The sequence below is a fragment of the Aspergillus welwitschiae genome (assembly GCF_003344945.1).
Source record: "Aspergillus welwitschiae strain CBS 139.54b unplaced genomic scaffold BDQ94scaffold_22, whole genome shotgun sequence".
Lineage (NCBI taxonomy): Eukaryota > Fungi > Ascomycota > Eurotiomycetes > Eurotiales > Aspergillaceae > Aspergillus > Aspergillus welwitschiae.
The window spans coordinates 453,166-470,621 of NW_020798716.1; the positions used below are offsets into that span (position 1 = coordinate 453,166).

Genomic DNA, 17,456 nt, shown 5'->3' on the forward strand with positions numbered 1-17,456 from the left:
GCAAGGCTGGAGTATCAGGAAGAAAAGACGGACGGGACATGCTTGACGTCCGATAATGATTTGCGAATACCCACTACTCTACTTAATAATGCAATGCAATGAATGACCAGATTATGAACGAACAGAAACAGCGTATCATCATCATCAAACATCATCATTAATCCTTCTGAATCCGCCCCAATAGATCCGCAGTCACGTTCCGTGGCTGTGAGTCAACACAAGAAGAGAAACCGGAATCGGAATCCCTCGGACGGAATCCCCGACCGTAACTGAGTATCGCAACGCTTACCCGAACAGTGATAGCTTTGCTTCATTCCAGCCCATAAGAAGATCAAGATAGTGAGGGTAAGCTCGCATCTCTCACCATCTATAGTCATGTAGCTGAAATTATAAGCCCCGAGCCCGATTATATCGGAGAATAATATATAATAAGCAAGGCAAGAAACGCATCAGATCACCTGCCCGTGACATGATCTCACTGAACGGAGTAATACTATATGAACCCCTTGTATCCCCCCCCCCATCATTCCCCCTCACTGCACATCATCATCACCGTGCCATCTGTCTACTACATTTTACTTCCTACTATTCTTTTGATCTACCTCAAATAAATACAATAAAATTTACAAACCTTCATATCTCCAAACAAACATCAAGCTTTAAATCAACATAACCACCAAGATGCACCCCCTCCTCACAACCCTCAAATCAACCCTCACCCGGCCCCAATCCTGGCTATCAACCAGAACCACCCCATCCCCAATAACAATAACACTAACCACCCTAACAACCATCCTCCTGCCCCTCCTCTACAGCAATTACAGAACCTACCTCTCCTACGGCCCCGGCGGCGCCCCATATAACCTCCTCGGCTGGTTCGGGGTGACGTTCCTCCTATACCCATTCGGGCGCAACATGACCAGCACCACCGTCTACGAGAAGAAGATCGCGAACGGCGAGACCCAATCATACCTTTCCGAAGACACAGTAGACATGCTGAACGCACTGAAGAAGGAGAAAAGGCCCGCTGTGGGACCGCATTATGTGCCGCAGCGCCAGATTGGGGAGTTTGCAGGGGAGGAGGTGAAGAAGGTATGTAGTATATATATACCATAAATTTTATCCCGGGGGGGGGGGGAGGGGGGTAAGAATATATGGGGGAGTATTGGTAAGCTAATATGTGGAGAGTGTAGCACCTCGACGAGCAATTCTACGCCCTAGCAGAGCAGAACTCGCAGTTGGTGAAAATCGCCGACTCGAGACTGGAGATGCATGCGGGTGCGATATTCCTTGCGACGGAGGAGCTTGCTAATAGGAATGAGACAACGAGGCAGTTAAATGGCGAGTGTGTGCATGTGCATCGCTTGAAGGATTATTCCTTGCATATGGTTTTGGCGCCTGCGGATTGTGAGTTCTTTTTCTTCTTTCTTTCGACTTCTCCTTTGGTTCTCTGATGTTTTGTTTCATTGGGATTGAACGTTTTTTTTTGTTATGGGATCATGAGAAAAATTGTTTCTTGGAGCTTTTGCTCGCTGGTTACTGACTTTTGTAGGCAAAAAAGTCTTCGATGCTGGTTGGGGTCAGCGACATGGTTTCAGTGGTGTGAAGATTCCCAGGGCCTTGATGGGCGGTAAATTGATTGAATTGCCATCTGAGTATGTGTTGGTCTATGCGCCGAGGACGAAGGAGGAGGTTGCACTGGTGCTGGGTCTCACGAAGGCGAGTCTAAGGTATTTGACTGGCGAGGAGGTGCAGTGAAGAAAGAATATTCCGCAGGAAGGAAGTACTCGGCAAGATCGGGTGTTGTTACGTGTAGCATGACCCATTGTATAATACGCTAGTCAAAATTTTGTACGCTAAAGAAAGGAAGAAAGCACCCCTCTCTCACTCATGTGAACTCATATATTTTTTCTTGCATAATTGGGTGGTGGTGATCAGGGCACCATGGACTACTAGTTCCGAAACGGACAAAGTGAGATGCATAGTCCACATGACCCTCAGGGCCTTGCAGAGAATATATGATATTGAACTAGGCTGGAGTACTTACATGACTCAACGCCCCCCTCATCTAACTATTAGATTTCTTCACGATCCTTCAGACTTCAAATCCGCCGTCGACAGTAGCACTATGACAACTGCCGCAAGTACAGTGGGCACCGCCCCAGGGCACTAGCGGGCCTAACCGCCCCGTAGATAGGCCCCGACGGCAGGCCTTCCCCTACCCGAAACTGAACCATGGTTCTGGGTTTGCCGCCCACTGCCTGCGTGCCCTGTGCCCATGTCCTCTTCCCATGTCAGACCCGACGACATGGATGCTCTAATCCCAAGCCCGTCTGACGGCCTTGACATGCATGACCTCCCTGTCTGCATGCATGGGTTGCGCTCGGGGAATATCATGGCCAGATCAATGCACGCTCTTGGCGCAAACCTAGCGGAGCAGACGGGTCGGCCATCTGTCCCCATCGAAGCCACCAGCAATTCGGCTGAATGGGAGACCGCGTTTCATGTGTCACCTCTGCGGAGCCCGGCTGTTCGTCACAGAAATGCTTTCTCCTCGGGCTCGAGTGTCCTACTGTCCCTGAGACTGGGCAACACTATAAGGGAGAGAAGGGAGCCAGTCCCGGGCTGATATTGTGACGGTGCTGCGTCGGCCGTTTACCAGAACAGGTATGTCTTAAAGTCTCCGCATCTGTTTAGGCCCCGATCATCTGTCGCTCAGTCGGACTCGGAGTCACTGTTCCAACGCCACGGGAGACGCCATTGGTCTGTCCCTCAGGGGCGGTCGCATGCCAAAAACTCTGCCAGCCTCGACTTGAACCGGCCATCTCAGGTTGCTGTTAGTCGCCTTCACTTTGAGCCCTTAGATCATTGCGCGATACCCAAAGGAGCGGTGAGCGTGTCGGATGCAGGTCGACTGTCATAATAAGAAGGGGCAAAAAATCCTGCATCGAAATTGGGAGGGCTAGTGGCAGACTTAGCACCTCCCGACCTTTTAGATTCACCTACCTGTGCTTTACAATCGTTCAGTAGACAACCCCACCTGTTTCGAGCATTGATGCCGTCATACATTACGTCCCTGAAAGCCTTGTATGTTAGTAGAAAGCTAGGACACTCGCCGTGATTGGGGAGTCGCTTCTGCCTCGAAGGTGACAACGGGACGAAGCCAGGACTCCCGACGGCTCTGCGCCTCCAAAGCCCGAGAAGTCTTTGGCCTCCAATAATTGCGACGAGACTAGGTGACCCTAACTTTGAGTCTTTGACTGGCTCCTTGAGTGGAGCTCGAAATTTTTGACAGTTTCAACCCCCTCCGACCTCGCTTTGCTTCCCCCCCCTCCCCTGTGGAAGGATATGGTCATACAGGATGTGACCAGTAAGCGGCTGAACAATGCAGTTCAATTTGTACCGTTCCACCGCTTCATTTGCTTGTGTACAGCCTCGCACACTAAAAGCCAGGCTCACTTCTGAACCAGGTGAATCACAAGGCTGTCATTCATAGTTGCTTGACAAAGCGATTCTGTGTGTGGCTATCAAGTTTCCTTAGTCTGTGGCTTAGAATGTAAACTCACTAGTACTTGGCTTGGCTCATGCGAAAGACCTTCCTTAGAATCTAAGCAGGCACGATACGAGCCTAGTAACAACACCAAACTTTCTGCGCCCCGGTCATTGCAAGGAAGTCGGCGCGAATCCTTCGCCTTATAGACAAAGAACACGAGCCGATGAATGGCCAAAGCCATTGTGCCACCGTGCCTTCCAGGCTTGCGGCCGGTCGTATCCTACAGGATTGGTCTAGGGAGCCATCCTGGGCTGCCTGTATGCTTATTCTGTCGGATTTATTGACCCCTCCGGAAGGGAACATCCCCTCCTTCCCCTGGGCCATGAAAGCAATGTCTCCAATGCCCAAATAAGCATGTATTTGACCCAAGCAAGGCGTACACTCAACAAGCTGTGAATTAGTGTAGTTCGCGCATGGAGTATCCTGAGTTCGGTCTTGCCTGCTCGGAAGTGCGTTTCAGGGCCATCCTGCCAATGATATATGGCCTTTGCCCTTTCTGCCCCCAGGCGGATGCTTGGTCCTGCACAGAGCGGAAATTCCCACCATCCGTACTAAAACGTACGGACGCTGAGTCCCGCATAGTAAGTACTCCCCAACTCGCTCAGCGAGGCCAAGATAGGTACCTCCTTGTCTGTGCCCAGTGGGACTTTTATCGCCCTCCAAAAATCCGGTGTGTGCCGCATCAACCGCTTTTGGAACATCCACTGGGCACATATCCTCCATTGCTCCTTTCTCCACGTTATAGAACCCCCTTTTGCACATGATTTCTTTTGCCACACATCAACATAATCATCTCGTCGTATTATACAATTACCTGAGAAACAAGAAAGAAAAAAAAAAAAAAAACAATGACGTACACAGCCCGTTGCCATAACCCGTGCATGCTGCCAGGAGAGACTGACCTTTCTTTCATCAACAAGGAGCCCTGACTCGCAGACGGAGAATCTGGACGAGACGTATCGCCACACAATGACCGTTCACGGACGCGAATTCCAACAATATTCGATTGATAATGAGATATCATTCCAGCCAGTTGATCGCGTAGAAACCAAGAACCTTGCACTACCGAGAACCATGACTGACATCCCACATTACTAGGACGAAGCGAAGCGGCTCGAGCTCCAGAATCACGTCTTCAACATGATCTTTGATAATCGGCTGATCTTCCCGCGAGACTGTGAGCCTCAAAGAGTTCTTGATTGCGGTCACGGCGCGGGGTCCTGGGCCATTCAGGTGGCAGAAGAATTTCCAGAATGCGAGGTCAGACCCGGGCAAATAGCGCTGCCGTTTTTGACTGACTAACGACATAACTGAAAAGGTCATCGGTGTTGATATATCTCCTCATATGATACCAGATGACGAAGATGACGATTATGATGTGGCGGAAAACTTGGAGTTTCAGGTAAGACTCCTTCCTTTTCTCTCCTGATACCTATGAACGTGCGTCTGCCTAGTGTCAGAGCGCAAGATTCATCTCAAATACGGATTTTCCTGTCTCTCGAGCTGTTCCCGTCCAGATAATCTAATTTTTGATTCCGTAGGTCGACGACTTGAACCGCCCCTTTACCTTTCCCCCTGGATATTTCGATCTCGTCAATTCGAGGATGATGGCAGCAGGTATCGACGGATCCCGATGGTCGTCATATATACAAGACATCAAAAGGTCCGGTTGGAAGGAGCGGGCCCTAGGGTCACGGATGCTGTGAAGATAATGCGAGACTGACTTCAAGGTGTAATAGAGTTTTGAAACCAGGCGGTTGGGTGCAGTTGGTTGAAATTTACTTCAACGTCCAGTCGGATAACGGTTCGCTCACGGAGAAGCACGCATTGAGACAGTGGAGTACAAAGCTCATGAGCTCAGTCGAAGGCGTCAAGGATCTTCGTATAGGCACTCGCCTGAGAGATCTCCTGCTAGCAGCAGGGCTGAAGGAAGTTGAATCCACAATGATACCTATCCCCCTTTGCGAATGGCCTAGCGGTGAGTTCTTCCAAGCCAGTATTAGTGAGTGAATTCCTGACAATCCAGTAGAACCGAAAATGCGAGACATAGGCAAAGCCAACCGCAAGATCACCCGACGCCTGCTCGCCGCAGTGGCACTCTATCCATTGACCCAACGCCTGCACATGTCGCATGACAAGTTCCAGCAGCTGATCGACCAAGCACAAAAAGAAGCGGAAAACCCAAGCCTGAAAACATATTTCCCTTTGTAAGTAGGTCTTTCGAATGATCCGAACAGATGCTGACGGTTCAGGTACGTTGCTATCGGACGAAAGCCGACATAGAGGGTATTAGGGATGGAGTAGCGGTCATAAAAATGCAAGTTTAGAGCCACAGCAAATCGGGAGTATTGTTGGGCTGCATTGATGATTCGGCACTGTTTGGATATTAGAAGACTAACTTCAACGCTGAAGTTAAAGATAAGCTAGACAATGCCCAGTCAAGGGAACCTCTTCACTCATTCTTCATCCGCAACCAGCTTTCATCTGACTAGCGGGTAGAGCTCCAGTACATTGTCACGCATATTCCCAGGGAATCTCCCTCCCATTGGTCGTCTTTCTCTCGACGCCTGTTGGGACACCAGTGAGGTTCCCTGACGTTGTCATTCAGCGTGGTCGAGTCCTGCCGCCCACCAAGGCTGTCCCAAGTTATAAACAGGCACAGAATTGCCCGGGGGATGATTCCAGTGGTGCTGGTAAAGGTGATGGCGTTCACGGGAATATCTTGAGCAAATGCACTGACGGATTCAGTTCGAAATCCGGCTGGACGGCTTCTACTAAATCGGAGACAGGAGGGAGCCATGCAGACAGGGCAAGAAAACATGCTCATTGCAACTGACGAGAGTCAGTCGAAAAGCCGGCCATTAGTACCATTGCTGACGACCACCGATGAGGGGAGTGACGGCCCAGCCATCATTAAGACCACCCCACCAAGAGGGAAGTGCCGGTGGTGAATCGGGTGGCTCAATTAGCTCATCTCGGGAGATGAATCGCGGATGTTGAACGAGTCATGAATTGTGAGAGAAAGAGCAGAGCTGACACCACAGGAATGGCCACAAACTGATGGAACCTTAAAAGTTCAGGGATACAAAGAGGTAAACCAGGAAGAAGAAGAAAACAAGAGTTACGGCGACAAGAAGAGAGGAGGCACAGCGTTTCGGGACGGAACCAGAGCCACGGGACCAGGTGTGCCTGACTACTGGCCACCGACTGACTCGAACAGAAAAAGACCGCCCCAAGATAAGCTCAGGCCCTGATGCTCTGCTCGCAGCAACCCCCCGTCTAAAACCACTACAGGTGCACATGGGGCAAGACAATGGTCTACGCCGTCATTAGTACCAGCCCGTCCTCGATCGATCAAGCCCCGTCGCCCCATCTACCGTGTTTCTTTGGGCAAGGACGCGATGGAAGCCCTGACCTTCCCTACCAGCAGAAAGGGCTCTCTTGCTAGATATTCATTGGGGCATGTACCGCGCTCTACTACTACAATAGAATGAATGGTCATGGAGGCTTACTTAGGCTTTTTGTAGGCCTTGTCGCCTATGTTTTCCCACCATTGAGTCCGATTTGGAGCAAGCTGCCGCACAAGCCCCCATAATAACCAGGGGCGCACTCAGTGAACATTGACAAGGCCACCCTTTGTCCGAGGGATACTCAATGGCTAGTTCAGGCCAAGGAGCATGGATACTAGCCAATCTATCGTATACCGAGGCCTTCCGTCAGGTCGAAGTCATACGGCCACCTATTTGCGTGAAATAACCACAGATCTTTGTTGACCCGCTTTGGCGATGGGCCCAAATGGGTCGGGATCAGAGAATCGCAGCACATCGCTTAATAAAACGGGATCATCTCCTCAATTATACGTGAAAGCCCGCACCAATCACCAGGATCTGATACATCAAATCGTCGTGTCATACCAATTGAGCAACAAAGACCATTCCCTTACTGTAGCTGATCTACCCATCAGACGTGCTGGGCCTTTCCTTTTCTTGCGCCATAGATCCTAATAAAATCTAGTGAATTATCAGAAACATGCCCCATAGCCAAGACCGTAGTGACGCCGTAAGAGCCTCCATCACACAGACGCTCGATCATCATCCCAGTCGCGCTTGGGCGCTTACGGCGGGAATCCCATACAATCCTTGGTGCCTGAATGAAACCTTAATTCACAGGCACCAATGGGTTACCCAATCGGGTAAGCACCCGCGGGGACTCAGAAAAAGTTGGCCGCCATTCGATCATCAACTCCAAGTCTCTCTCCATCACCGTCGCAGATCACAAGAGCCACCCCTGGACTCAACATGCCTTCCACCTACAAGAGGGACAAGCCGTGGGATACGGATGACATTGACAAGTGGAAGGTACGCTATATCACCCAAATCTAAAACATCGAAACACTCGAACCCGACCGAAACTAACCTGCAAATTTGTTGCGACCAGGTCGAACCCTTCCAAGCCGAAGACAATGTCGCCGGTAGTTTCGCTGAAGAATCTTCCTTCGCCACTCTTTTCCCCAAGTACCGTGAAGTCTACCTGAAGGAAGCATGGCCCGTGGTGACAAGAGCGCTCGAGAAATTCGGTATTGCCTGCACGCTGGATTTGGTCGAGGGTAGCATGACAGTCAAGACGACCCGAAAGACGTTTGATCCTGCTGCGATTCTCAAGGCCCGTGATTTGATCAAGCTGTTGTCGAGAAGTGTGCCGGTGCAACAGGTAAACAACCCTGAATTTATGATTCCTAGGTTACCAATAAAGTTACTAACACTTTGAACTAAATAGGCCCTCAAAATCCTCGAAGACGACGTCGCATGCGACATCATCAAGATCCGCAACCAAGTCCGCAATAAAGAGCGCTTCGTTAAGCGTCGTCAACGCATTCTCGGTCCCGGTGGATCCACCCTGAAAGCCTTGGAGCTGCTCACAAGCACCTACATCCTGGTCCAGGGTAACACGGTCTCCGTCATGGGCCCCTACAAGGGTCTCAAGGAAGTCCGTCGCATCATCAACGACTGCATGGCCAACATCCACCCGATCTACCACATTAAGGAACTCATGATCAAGCGCGAATTGGCCAAGGACCCGACCCTGGCGAACGAATCCTGGGACCGCTTCCTGCCTAACTTCAAGAAGCGCACGCTGTCCAAGCGTCGCGTGCCGTTCAAGGTCACCGACAAGACGAAGAAGGTGTACACTCCTTTCCCGCCGGCGCCGGAGAAGAGCAAGGTGGATCTCCAGATCGAGTCGGGCGAGTACTTCCTGTCCAAGGAGGCCAAGGATCGGCAGCAGAAGGAGGAGGTCATGGAGAGACAGCGGTTGAAGCGCGAAGAGAAGATGAAGGAGCGCGAGAAGGCGTTCGTGCCGCCCGAGGAGCTGGATGCAGCGGAGAAGAAGAAGGAAAAGAAGGAGAAGAAAGAGAAGAAGAAGCGGAAGCGCGATTCCGAGGCCGCGGATGTAGATGGCGACGATGGTGCCGAGAAGAAGGAAAAGAAGAAGAAGAAGAAGTCCAAGTCGAAAGAGGATGCGTCGGATGGAGAGGCGTGATTCTTCTGCTGCTGCTGTTGCTGCCTCCACCTTTTGACTTGGTATCTTCTGTCGGTCTCTATTTTCTTTCCTTTGCTTCGGTTATCACCCTTCGTATACTACGTTCGATATATAAGGCGCTTAGGCATAGCATGGGCTGGAGTTTTCTTTCTTTATTCTTCTCACTTATGTGCCCCTGCTATTTACTGGGAGGGGATATAAAAAAAGCCTGTGTTGAGTGGGATTGGTCATGTATAACCTACTGAGTTGGGAGCTATTAGTCTTTCCAGCTGACTTTATTTGATATGGTACGAGAATTAAACAGATATGAGTTTCATAGCCAACATTTAAACCCACGCCACTTGTACAATTCTCTATACATATAGCCCCCTCAGCATCTCAAACAGACACCCTCCGTAAGTAATATCGGTTAAGTATACACCCCCCAAAACCACCAACCTCGTCTATACCGAACTGCACTACCCCCAAAACAAAACTCTACCTACTCCAATTCCTCCCCATCCACCCCTCCCCTCCCCTTCAAGAAAACCCTCTGCTCCTTCCTACTCACTCCCAAATCCAAAAAGACCACCAAGAACCCAAAACTAAGCACACTCAACGCAAAAAGGAAATAAAATGGCATGGAGCTATTCCCCGACGGCGAGGCATCGATAATGGCGCTTGAAACGAGCGGCCCGATGAATGAGGACGTCTTGCCCACGATACTGAATAAACTGAAGAAGAGAAATTCGTGGCCGCGAGGCGTCACTTCTGATATCATGATCTGGGAGTAGCTGTACCAGGGGCAGACGAAGAGGCCGTAGTAGGCTTGATAAAGCTGGATCATGGGTAAAGGGTTAGCAGTTGGTGGAGAGGTGGGGGTTGGTGGATGTATGTTTTAGTGGTATATAAGGGAGGTGTTGTGTGTGTGTGTGTGTGTGTGTGTGTGAAAGATGGGGAACTCACCCAAACTTCCCAGAGATGATGGAAGCCGAACTTCTGGGTCCAGATGCCTATCATGCCCCAGCCGTCGAGGAGGATGATCGCTATGGCTATGAGGTTGAACATGGTTTTGGTGCTGAGGTTGAGGCGTTTTTGGGCGTACCAGAAGGCGTAGATGCCGACGGCCTGGGCTGCGATGCCGACTAGGAGCAGATAGGTCAATTGGAGTGTGTTGTAGGAGACGATGCTGTTTTGCAAGGTAGATATCACCGTCACTGTTGTGTTGAGGGAATCGCCGAGGAGGAAGTATCCTGTCATATGTATGTTTGTCAGTGGCATGTACATGATACCAAAGTGACATATAACAACTACAATGAAGATATCCCTACCGATAAGATATATAACGCTCTGTTTCAACTTCCAAATCTGTCTCGCCGCGTGAACGAGCTGCTTCAGCCCAGCAACAACAATATTGCTCCCCTGGGGATCCTGTCCTGGGCGTCTCTTCTCCAAAACGAACCACGGTAACGAGACGAGAAGCCAAACACCGCTAGCGAAAGCAATGAGCACGCTCAATCCCCAATTATTGTTCTTCTCGCTAGCATCGACATTCAATGCGAACATAATCCCCACAATAACAGCCAGCACGAACAGCTCTCCGACCGATTGCACATAGAAAGCAATGTTCGCAAGCTGACTGCGCTTCATCGTGTCGGCATGGTCGTACTCATCTCTGGAAATACTTCCTGCGACGTATTGCTCTGCGACGTCCTTCATCTCCTTCGTGTTCCGTGCGAGACCCGGAAACGCTGCCGTCCAGAAAGTCAGCGTGGTCTGGTAGGCGATCAGTCCGACGATATATAGTCCAACTCCGACGTGCCATTTGTCTGCTTCGTGTACACCCAGCCAAGCGAAGCCGATGGCGTATGCGACGACTGAGAGTACGATCAGTATATTGGGTCGCCAGTTGCCAAAGTCTGCGAAGCTGCCGATTATCAGGAAGAGGACGACTTGGATGGCGAAGGAGATGCCGTTGCTTAGCAGAACGATGCTGTCTATGGATCGTTGCTTTCCGGCGAAGTAAAGGGTGCCTTGATCTCCTGCGGCTTGGGAGAGGAGGTTCTGGCAGGCAGTGGGTGCAAAGTCGGTATTTGCTGTTAGCTTTCTTTCTGGGAAAACGGCCGTGGTTGACAAATGAGGGCCTTACTGAATAGAGACAGGCCATTGTTGCCTATATAGTAACTGATAGCTGTTGTTTAGTACCAAGTACACAGAATATTGTCTGTAACGCACGCATAATAAGCCCAGATCTCCCATCTGGTGGTGCGAAAGTTGTCGTCGATCTGGTCGGGCGCAACTCGTTGCTCGACATCTGTATCCTCGTCTAGTTCTTGCACCACGTTCAATTTTTCTGGTTTGTGTTCATCACGAGATGGATGGTCGGAGGCAGAGTTAAGAGAAGCCATTGTCAGGATTGTTTGACAGACTCACCCTTTCTCTCTGGTTTGTGAACGAATGCACGCTTGCAATGGCCCCAAAATGTAGCGGGGTCATGACCCCGCGCGCATTTCCCCGGAAGGACCAGTAAAGCGAGGCAGATAAGCGGATAAGAAGATCACCCCGAAAGCGGACATGAAGGCATTCCGAGCCAGCTGCGTCATTCTGCAGTCTTTGGGTGTGCGGTCTCTACAACCCATCCTTTTGGATGTGATGGTCTGGAATGAGATGCTCGAGCGGCTGGTATTCTATTGAGACACATGGCTTTCTGTGTCTATCTACAAAATAAGAGGTAGCATTATATACACGCGAGATGATTCCTTGATATACTGGTCATGGTAGCCAGGCTCACAGCTTGGCTTGCCCACTTTCTATCGACGCCCAGCCTTGCTCGTCGAGTTTCTGATAGACTGTGCCATTCAGCCAGTACAGCTTATCACCACCCCAATCCGTCCGAGGGTCCCAACCCTTCTTGGTCAACGCTCCCTTGGCTTGCTTGAAAGTAACTCCTGTTTCCACCCTGAAAGAGATCAGCAAAGCCCAAGGCTTGTGGGAGGCGAATGGTACTTACTTTTCGGTTAGTCGGACAAGGCGTGGGAATGCATACGATGGCACACCCTTCTTCTTCAAGTCCGAGTAAAGTCTGGCCATGAGACTTTCCTCAGTTGCGGGAGAGGCATCCTCCAAAGTGATACCAGCCGCGCCAGCTTGACCATCGTATCTAGCATTCTCCGTTAGCATTTCATCACATTGCATTTTGCAGGACAGGGGCAAAATCCTAGTATCATACCCATTCAGCTTTACGCCGTAAACAACCGCATCATGAACGGATGGTATCCGACATATGTGATCCCTGATTTCTCCAGCGCTGACATTCTCTCCCTTCCAACGGAAAGTATCACCGACACGATCCTGGAACCGGACCCAGCCATCGTGATCCCTCACAACCAAGTCTCCAGTGCGCTGGAAGAGGTCGCCCTTCGTGAATACATCCCGCAGAAGCTTCTTCTCAGTCGCATCCTCGTTGTGCAGGTACTCAGTCAGCAAGCCGCGGCTCTTGACCCGGCCAATTGCCTCTCCCTCTTCACCAAGTTTGGCCGGAACACAGAATCCCGTCTTGGGATCCCGGTAGGGCATCTCCGTCTCGGTATCGTACTTGACTATGAACGTATCGTCTTCGAACCATCGCTTAATGGGACCAGAAAAGCCCACCTTCCCAGCACCCCATGCTCCTTCACCCCAGTTATCAAATTTCGCCACGCCTTCCGTTGACCGATAGAACTCGCGAATCTCCGGAACCCCAAATCGTTGGCGGAAGCGTTCCCAGATCTCTCCGCGCAACCCGTTGCCACTCGCGACTATGCAGTTATGATCACGATCATAAGGGGAAGGGGGCGTCGACAGCAGATATCTGCAGAGCTCGCCTATATACAGGATACGTGTGGCTTTCGAATCGTGAACGTCCTTCCAGAATTGAGAAGCGGAAAATTTGCGCCGAAGGCATAGAGTGCCTGCATTTCCAACTGAATAGCAGAGACCGGTAAAGTAGGCCGTACCATGGAAAAGTGGGAGAGGTGAATATGTGCGCAGGGGGTAGTACTTGGAGCGATTATCGAGATCGGTGGTGTTAGGGTTAGACGTGATCAGAGCCATCATGTTGCGGATGGCACAAGCCTTGGGCTTGCCCGTTGTTCCCGATGTATAGATCAGAGCACTCAAATCGCTGATAGATCTTTTAGCGGCGGTTGTCGCAGAAGGGGAGTATTGTTGTAACTCGGACGGCGTGATCACTTGGATTTCCCCTGCAGAGCTGCTGTCAAAGGAACCTAGGTTCAAAGCCGCATGAGGCAATTCGGAGCACACGAATTGCGATAGATCGGGTGTTGAGACAATAAATTTGCTCCCAGAGACGTTCAGGCAGTGGGTGAAGGTATCGTCTATCCAAAGAATCGTGAGTAAGTAATCATCTCCAAGACCGTACACAAGAGGCGTCTTATCTCCATACCGCGCAGATTGGTGTTGATGAGAGCAGCAACAGCCCCCAGTTTAGAGAGTGCATAGATTGTCACCACCATTTCGGGGGCATTGGTGGTGAAAACACCAACGAAATCTCCAGTATGAATGTCCTTGGTGTGAAGCAAGGACGCAAACCTATCAACAACTACAGGTACAGTCAGTCAAAGGAGCACGCAAGCTGGTATACAGAGCTCACGTACGATCTTTCAGCTGACTATAAGTCCACGTCTTGTGTTCAAACCACAAGGCCTCAGCTGCACCCTGTCCTTCAACTTCCACCACCCGTTCCAGCATCTTATAGAGCGTGGCGGTATCGCCTAACTGGGCAATCCGTTGGCCCAGGCGATTTGCCCATGTTCGTTCTTTGTATAGCAATGAGAGATCGGTCGAGATAGAGAATTTGGCGTTGATATAGGCCCCTGCAGCGGCCGAGAGGGCCGAAGCAATGGCTATGGAGGGGCCACCCAATTCGGAGAAGTACTCCATGTGAAAGGTGAAGCTGGGGTAATATCTGTATGGGAAAGAATACTGGTTGCAGAAAATAGGAAATGAGCTTCTTCTGCAGGTTCACGCTCAATTGCTTAGACAAATTCGAGTCAATTGCGGGCAGATAGCAAAGTCGGACATTCAACCCCGCATCAGGAAGAGGTTCAATAATCAGAATATAGGTCTGGCTCCGCTCTGATACGGGGAAGTGGGCAAATATAGGAACAGAATTGTGTCACGAAAATCCATGCGCTCGGAATCTGGGGTCGGGACGTGAGCCACCGAAAGCTGCCGTCCAGTGGTGGGGATTACTAGTGTTGACTACGTACACTTAGTCTGTTGGTATGTACTCTGTAAGCATGCTTGGAGAAGAACAAGCAGCGGCAAAAGAATGTTGAACTGGCTTCCGAGAGATGGCACGCGAGGCGTCAATTGGAGGGGCGCCTTTCTCACCCCTCCGCATAGATAACGCGCGGGCGCAGGTCCTTCGAGCCGGATTCCCTTGCATTCTGCAGTGTGGTTTTAGAGATGCATCCTTCAAGCCCGATAGCCTTCCAATCTTCTGTAGAGATCCTGCAGCGGGTTTGAAGTGGTTCCCAATGTCCCCATATCATACCAGGCACCTCAAAGGCGACCACTACCTGGCAGTGTCTTCAGACCTTGATAACTAATTGGGACATGGATATGACTCGACTCTCATCTCTGCATCTTCAGCAAATCCGGGGAGGGCAATTCTGGACGCTAAACCGGCCCGTCACTGACCCACTCGATTAACCGACGGTAATGATCCTGTATTGGAGAGTCTTTTACCGGAGGCAGAGAGTGGCCGACTTCCCGCAATACGTGCTCGTTCTGGAAAAGGACCGACAGCCGAGGCGATAGAGGTGACGGTATCATACCGCCGTGTAATTAAAAGGCGGCATTTCTCTCGGCTGCCACTCAATCACTCGGTCTCGCCCTTGAACCCGCTTGATCTGCAGACGTTTGGTACCGAGACGAGTTTCGGCTCGGTAGCTTTTGGCTAGTAATTTACTGTATTGTCTAACCTTGGGTTTCTAGGAGCCGCGGTTGTTCTTTTGATCCCCGTGTTTGCCCCAGGTTAATAATAATGGTTGTCTCCAGAGTATAGCTGATCCATTTTCTTTACTTATTCCTTAATAGCTTTATAGCCTTCTCTGCCTTTCAGATCTCAGTAGAGGTGCTCCGTTTTCAGAAGCAAATTCCTATTTCTATCCAAACGAGGAAAGAGAGAAGCAGCAGCAGCAGCAGCCCAGATCATGTCTTCCGCGCAACAACGATTGACCTCGATCGCAAACCAGCTTTCGGGCCCTGGTGCGGCGTCTGCAAAGCAAAGGGTCTTGTCCAAGAACCCTGACGATATCGTATGGCAATAATTGGCGCAGTCTATTCGTCTCTGGAATAACAGAAACTGACCAGTGGCAGGTGATTACACTGGCCGTTCGGACCCCGCTCACAAAGGCCAGAAAGGGCGGGTTGAAAGACACGAGTCTTGACGATCTTCTCATCTCGTTGCTGACGGTATTGCCATCCCACCCTCTCCAGCGCCGACATGTTCTCCGTCTCATATAGCTTCTAGTCCATCCGTGAAAAATCGAATCTTGACCCCAACCTTGTCGAGGATGTTTGCGTTGGAAATGTGCTGTGCCCCGGCGCAGCTTACGTCGCCCGTTCAGCTGTGCTAGCCGCAGGATTTCCGGTCACAGCTGCCGCTTCAGTCGCCAATCGATTCTGTTCCTCCGGATTGCTTGCCGTCCAGAACATCGCCAACCAGATCATGGCTGGCTCTATTGATGTTGGTATAGCTGTGGGGGCTGAGAGCATGAGCACCAACGCCGACGGTGGTTCTCCAGAAATGTCCTCCAAGATTATGAACCACCCGATTGCCTCGCAGAACATCCAACCTATGGGACAGACATCCGAGAATGTTGCCTCACAGTTCAACATTACCCGTGAAATGCATGATCGGTTTGCCGCCAACAGCTACCAGAAAGCCGAGCATGCCCAGAAGGCGGGATGGTTCAACGACGAGATTGTCCCAGTGAAGACGATAATCAAAGACCCCAAGACGGGCGAGACCAAAGAAGTTGTCGTCGACCGGGATGATGGTATCCGCTACGGCACCACAGCCGAGTCTCTGGGCAAGATCCGCTCTGCGTTCCCTCAATGGAAGCCTAGCGCAACTACAGGCGGTAACGCCAGTCAAATTACCGATGGTGCTGCCGGTCTCATTCTCATGAAGCGATCTCGCGCCCAAGAGCTCGGTCAACCCATTGTGGCCAAGTTCTGCGGTGCTACTGTTGCAGGCTTGGAGCCTAGGATTATGGGCATTGGTCCATCAATCGCTATTCCCAAGATTCTTACCAAGTTCGGTCTGAGTAAGGAAGATATCGACATCTTTGAAATCAACGAGGCATTCGCCTCAATGGTAAGTGGTCATCTCTCATCGGGGCTATAGCCACCCGCTCATTTTGATATAGGGAACGTATTGTGTCCAGAAGCTAGGCCTGGATGAGGCCAAAGTTAATCCCCGTGGCGGTGCCATGTAAGTAATGAATCGACAAATTAAAGCCTCATGAAGCTGACTATTAGCAGTGCTTTTGGCCACCCTCTGGGCTGCACAGGAGCGCGCCAGGTGGTGACCGCCCTTTCGGAATTGCGCCGACAGAACAAGAGGATCGCAGTTACCTCGATGTGTGTTGGAACGGTAAGATCTCCTTCCAGACTTGTGCACCCTGCAGGTGCCGAATTTCAGGCTAACAATGTCTTTATAGGGCATGGGCATGGCTGGTATCTTCGTCTCTGAGCATTGAGAGTGAAGTAATATTGATATTGATATTATACCTTGTAAATAGTAGCCTCCACAATGACGATTCTACTTTCAAGTTTAATTGGGTGTTCACTTGGTTTTCACACTTTGTACAAAATCGAGGGCGATTGCGGTGCAGTAGTAGCTGTGTGGGTTTAGAGGAACGTACCCTGTAGTTATCTAGATGTATAGACGTTGTAAGTCAATAACGGCTGCGCTTCATCCGGGGCGGTGGGTCATCCCCATGCCATGAGGGTTTCGGACTCCATAACTTTAGTGAGACGGGTAAGGAATCCGTAAGCCCCATCTAAAGATGGGCATTATCACGGGAAGAAGGTCACAGAACCAAACTACAGGCCTTCGGCATGCAGTTCCTTGTGTTTACTCCATGGTATGGTTTGAGATGAGTATCCATGGGATCTGATGATCTAGGACAAATGTTTCCTAGTGCCAAACGTAAGGTCAGACGCTAGTCCATCACGTGCATTCCCAATGCGTCCGTCGTCATCGGTGGCTGCCAAGACAGGCACCGCCGTCCCATGACACCGCTCTTCATCCTCTCTTGCCTCGTCTCTTATCTGTACCTCTGGTGATTCTTCGTCCGTCAATACTTTCTCG

At 50.6% G+C, this 17,456-nt stretch overlaps 8 protein-coding genes across 8 annotated transcripts; 6 read left to right on the top strand and 2 right to left on the bottom strand.

Annotated features, from left to right (window-relative positions):
• The first annotated feature begins 544 nt into the window (after positions 1–544).
• BDQ94DRAFT_146705 (uncharacterized protein) lies at positions 545–2,050 on the top strand. The gene is made up of 3 exons (XM_026766879.1): positions 545–1,092; positions 1,194–1,407; positions 1,553–2,050. The coding sequence occupies exons 1-3, from the start codon at positions 682–684 to the stop codon at positions 1,756–1,758; spliced, it is 831 nt and encodes a 276-aa protein (XP_026624831.1). The 5' UTR covers positions 545–681; the 3' UTR covers positions 1,759–2,050.
• Positions 2,051–2,058: 8 nt separating this feature from the next.
• On the top strand, positions 2,059–3,236 carry BDQ94DRAFT_146707 (uncharacterized protein). Its single transcript, XM_026766880.1, has one exon. It carries the CDS (start codon positions 2,279–2,281, stop codon positions 2,627–2,629), a length of 351 nt encoding a protein of 116 aa, XP_026624832.1. The 5' UTR covers positions 2,059–2,278; the 3' UTR covers positions 2,630–3,236.
• A 1,140-nt stretch (positions 3,237–4,376) lies between these two features.
• Positions 4,377–6,567, top strand: BDQ94DRAFT_146714 (class I SAM-dependent methyltransferase). Its single transcript, XM_026766881.1, has 9 exons — positions 4,377–4,406; positions 4,474–4,594; positions 4,652–4,813; positions 4,872–4,955; positions 5,095–5,216; positions 5,293–5,531; positions 5,583–5,760; positions 5,806–6,246; positions 6,343–6,567. Exons 1-8 carry the CDS (start codon positions 4,402–4,404, stop codon positions 5,834–5,836), a joined length of 942 nt encoding a protein of 313 aa, XP_026624833.1. The 5' UTR covers positions 4,377–4,401; the 3' UTR covers positions 5,837–6,246; positions 6,343–6,567.
• Positions 5,858–6,563, top strand: BDQ94DRAFT_57172 (uncharacterized protein). The gene is made up of 3 exons (XM_026776075.1): positions 5,858–5,990; positions 6,046–6,252; positions 6,302–6,563. The coding sequence occupies exons 1-3, from the start codon at positions 5,984–5,986 to the stop codon at positions 6,502–6,504; spliced, it is 417 nt and encodes a 138-aa protein (XP_026624834.1). The 5' UTR covers positions 5,858–5,983; the 3' UTR covers positions 6,505–6,563.
• A 1,248-nt stretch (positions 6,568–7,815) lies between the features above and the next one.
• On the top strand, positions 7,816–9,427 carry BDQ94DRAFT_57233 (uncharacterized protein). Its single transcript, XM_026776076.1, has 3 exons — positions 7,816–7,911; positions 7,991–8,263; positions 8,330–9,427. Exons 1-3 carry the CDS (start codon positions 7,852–7,854, stop codon positions 9,089–9,091), a joined length of 1,095 nt encoding a protein of 364 aa, XP_026624835.1. The 5' UTR covers positions 7,816–7,851; the 3' UTR covers positions 9,092–9,427.
• Positions 9,428–9,572: 145 nt separating this feature from the next.
• Positions 9,573–11,478, bottom strand: BDQ94DRAFT_171872 (MFS transporter; the record flags this gene model as incomplete). The annotated part of the gene is made up of 5 exons (XM_026771843.1): positions 9,573–9,908; positions 10,037–10,323; positions 10,402–11,166; positions 11,220–11,254; positions 11,306–11,478. The coding sequence occupies 5 exons, from the start codon at positions 11,476–11,478 to the stop codon at positions 9,573–9,575; spliced, it is 1,596 nt and encodes a 531-aa protein (XP_026624836.1).
• A 233-nt stretch (positions 11,479–11,711) lies between these two features.
• BDQ94DRAFT_180245 (putative bifunctional fatty acid transporter/acyl-CoA synthetase (FAT1)) lies at positions 11,712–14,193 on the bottom strand. Its single transcript, XM_026773575.1, has 5 exons — positions 13,726–14,193; positions 13,515–13,670; positions 12,300–13,446; positions 12,081–12,230; positions 11,712–12,029 (listed from the first exon to the last, which is right to left on the bottom strand). The coding sequence occupies exons 1-5, from the start codon at positions 14,009–14,011 to the stop codon at positions 11,858–11,860; spliced, it is 1,911 nt and encodes a 636-aa protein (XP_026624837.1). The 5' UTR covers positions 14,012–14,193; the 3' UTR covers positions 11,712–11,857.
• An 817-nt stretch (positions 14,194–15,010) lies between these two features.
• On the top strand, positions 15,011–16,915 carry BDQ94DRAFT_146740 (putative peroxisomal 3-ketoacyl-coA thiolase (Kat1)). Its single transcript, XM_026766882.1, has 6 exons — positions 15,011–15,393; positions 15,455–15,550; positions 15,609–16,457; positions 16,510–16,574; positions 16,625–16,736; positions 16,804–16,915. The coding sequence occupies exons 1-6, from the start codon at positions 15,289–15,291 to the stop codon at positions 16,840–16,842; spliced, it is 1,266 nt and encodes a 421-aa protein (XP_026624838.1). The 5' UTR covers positions 15,011–15,288; the 3' UTR covers positions 16,843–16,915.
• The last annotated feature ends 541 nt before the right edge of the window (positions 16,916–17,456 follow it).

Coding starts and splice junctions, on each gene's coding strand:
- BDQ94DRAFT_146705 (XM_026766879.1), top strand. CDS start 682: ATGCACCCCCTCCTCACAACCCTCAAATCAACCCTCACCCGGCCCCAA. Junction 1,093..1,193: donor CAGGGGAGGAGGTGAAGAAG/GTATGTAGTATA, acceptor TGGAGAGTGTAG/CACCTCGACGAGCAATTCTA. Junction 1,408..1,552: donor GGTTTTGGCGCCTGCGGATT/GTGAGTTCTTTT, acceptor TGACTTTTGTAG/GCAAAAAAGTCTTCGATGCT.
- BDQ94DRAFT_146707 (XM_026766880.1), top strand. CDS start 2,279: ATGTCCTCTTCCCATGTCAGACCCGACGACATGGATGCTCTAATCCCA.
- BDQ94DRAFT_146714 (XM_026766881.1), top strand. Junction 5,532..5,582: donor CCTTTGCGAATGGCCTAGCG/GTGAGTTCTTCC, acceptor ACAATCCAGTAG/AACCGAAAATGCGAGACATA. Junction 5,761..5,805: donor CTGAAAACATATTTCCCTTT/GTAAGTAGGTCT, acceptor CTGACGGTTCAG/GTACGTTGCTATCGGACGAA.
- BDQ94DRAFT_57172 (XM_026776075.1), top strand. Junction 6,253..6,301: donor TTCCAGTGGTGCTGGTAAAG/GTGATGGCGTTC, acceptor TGACGGATTCAG/TTCGAAATCCGGCTGGACGG.
- BDQ94DRAFT_57233 (XM_026776076.1), top strand. CDS start 7,852: ATGCCTTCCACCTACAAGAGGGACAAGCCGTGGGATACGGATGACATT. Junction 7,912..7,990: donor ATGACATTGACAAGTGGAAG/GTACGCTATATC, acceptor TGTTGCGACCAG/GTCGAACCCTTCCAAGCCGA. Junction 8,264..8,329: donor GAAGTGTGCCGGTGCAACAG/GTAAACAACCCT, acceptor TGAACTAAATAG/GCCCTCAAAATCCTCGAAGA.
- BDQ94DRAFT_180245 (XM_026773575.1), bottom strand. CDS start 14,011: ATGGAGTACTTCTCCGAATTGGGTGGCCCCTCCATAGCCATTGCTTCG. Junction 13,447..13,514: donor CATCAACACCAATCTGCGCG/GTATGGAGATAA, acceptor TTCTTTGGATAG/ACGATACCTTCACCCACTGC. Junction 12,231..12,299: donor TACGGCGTAAAGCTGAATGG/GTATGATACTAG, acceptor GGAGAATGCTAG/ATACGATGGTCAAGCTGGCG.
- BDQ94DRAFT_146740 (XM_026766882.1), top strand. CDS start 15,289: ATGTCTTCCGCGCAACAACGATTGACCTCGATCGCAAACCAGCTTTCG. Junction 15,394..15,454: donor CCAAGAACCCTGACGATATC/GTATGGCAATAA, acceptor GACCAGTGGCAG/GTGATTACACTGGCCGTTCG. Junction 15,551..15,608: donor TTCTCATCTCGTTGCTGACG/GTATTGCCATCC, acceptor TATAGCTTCTAG/TCCATCCGTGAAAAATCGAA.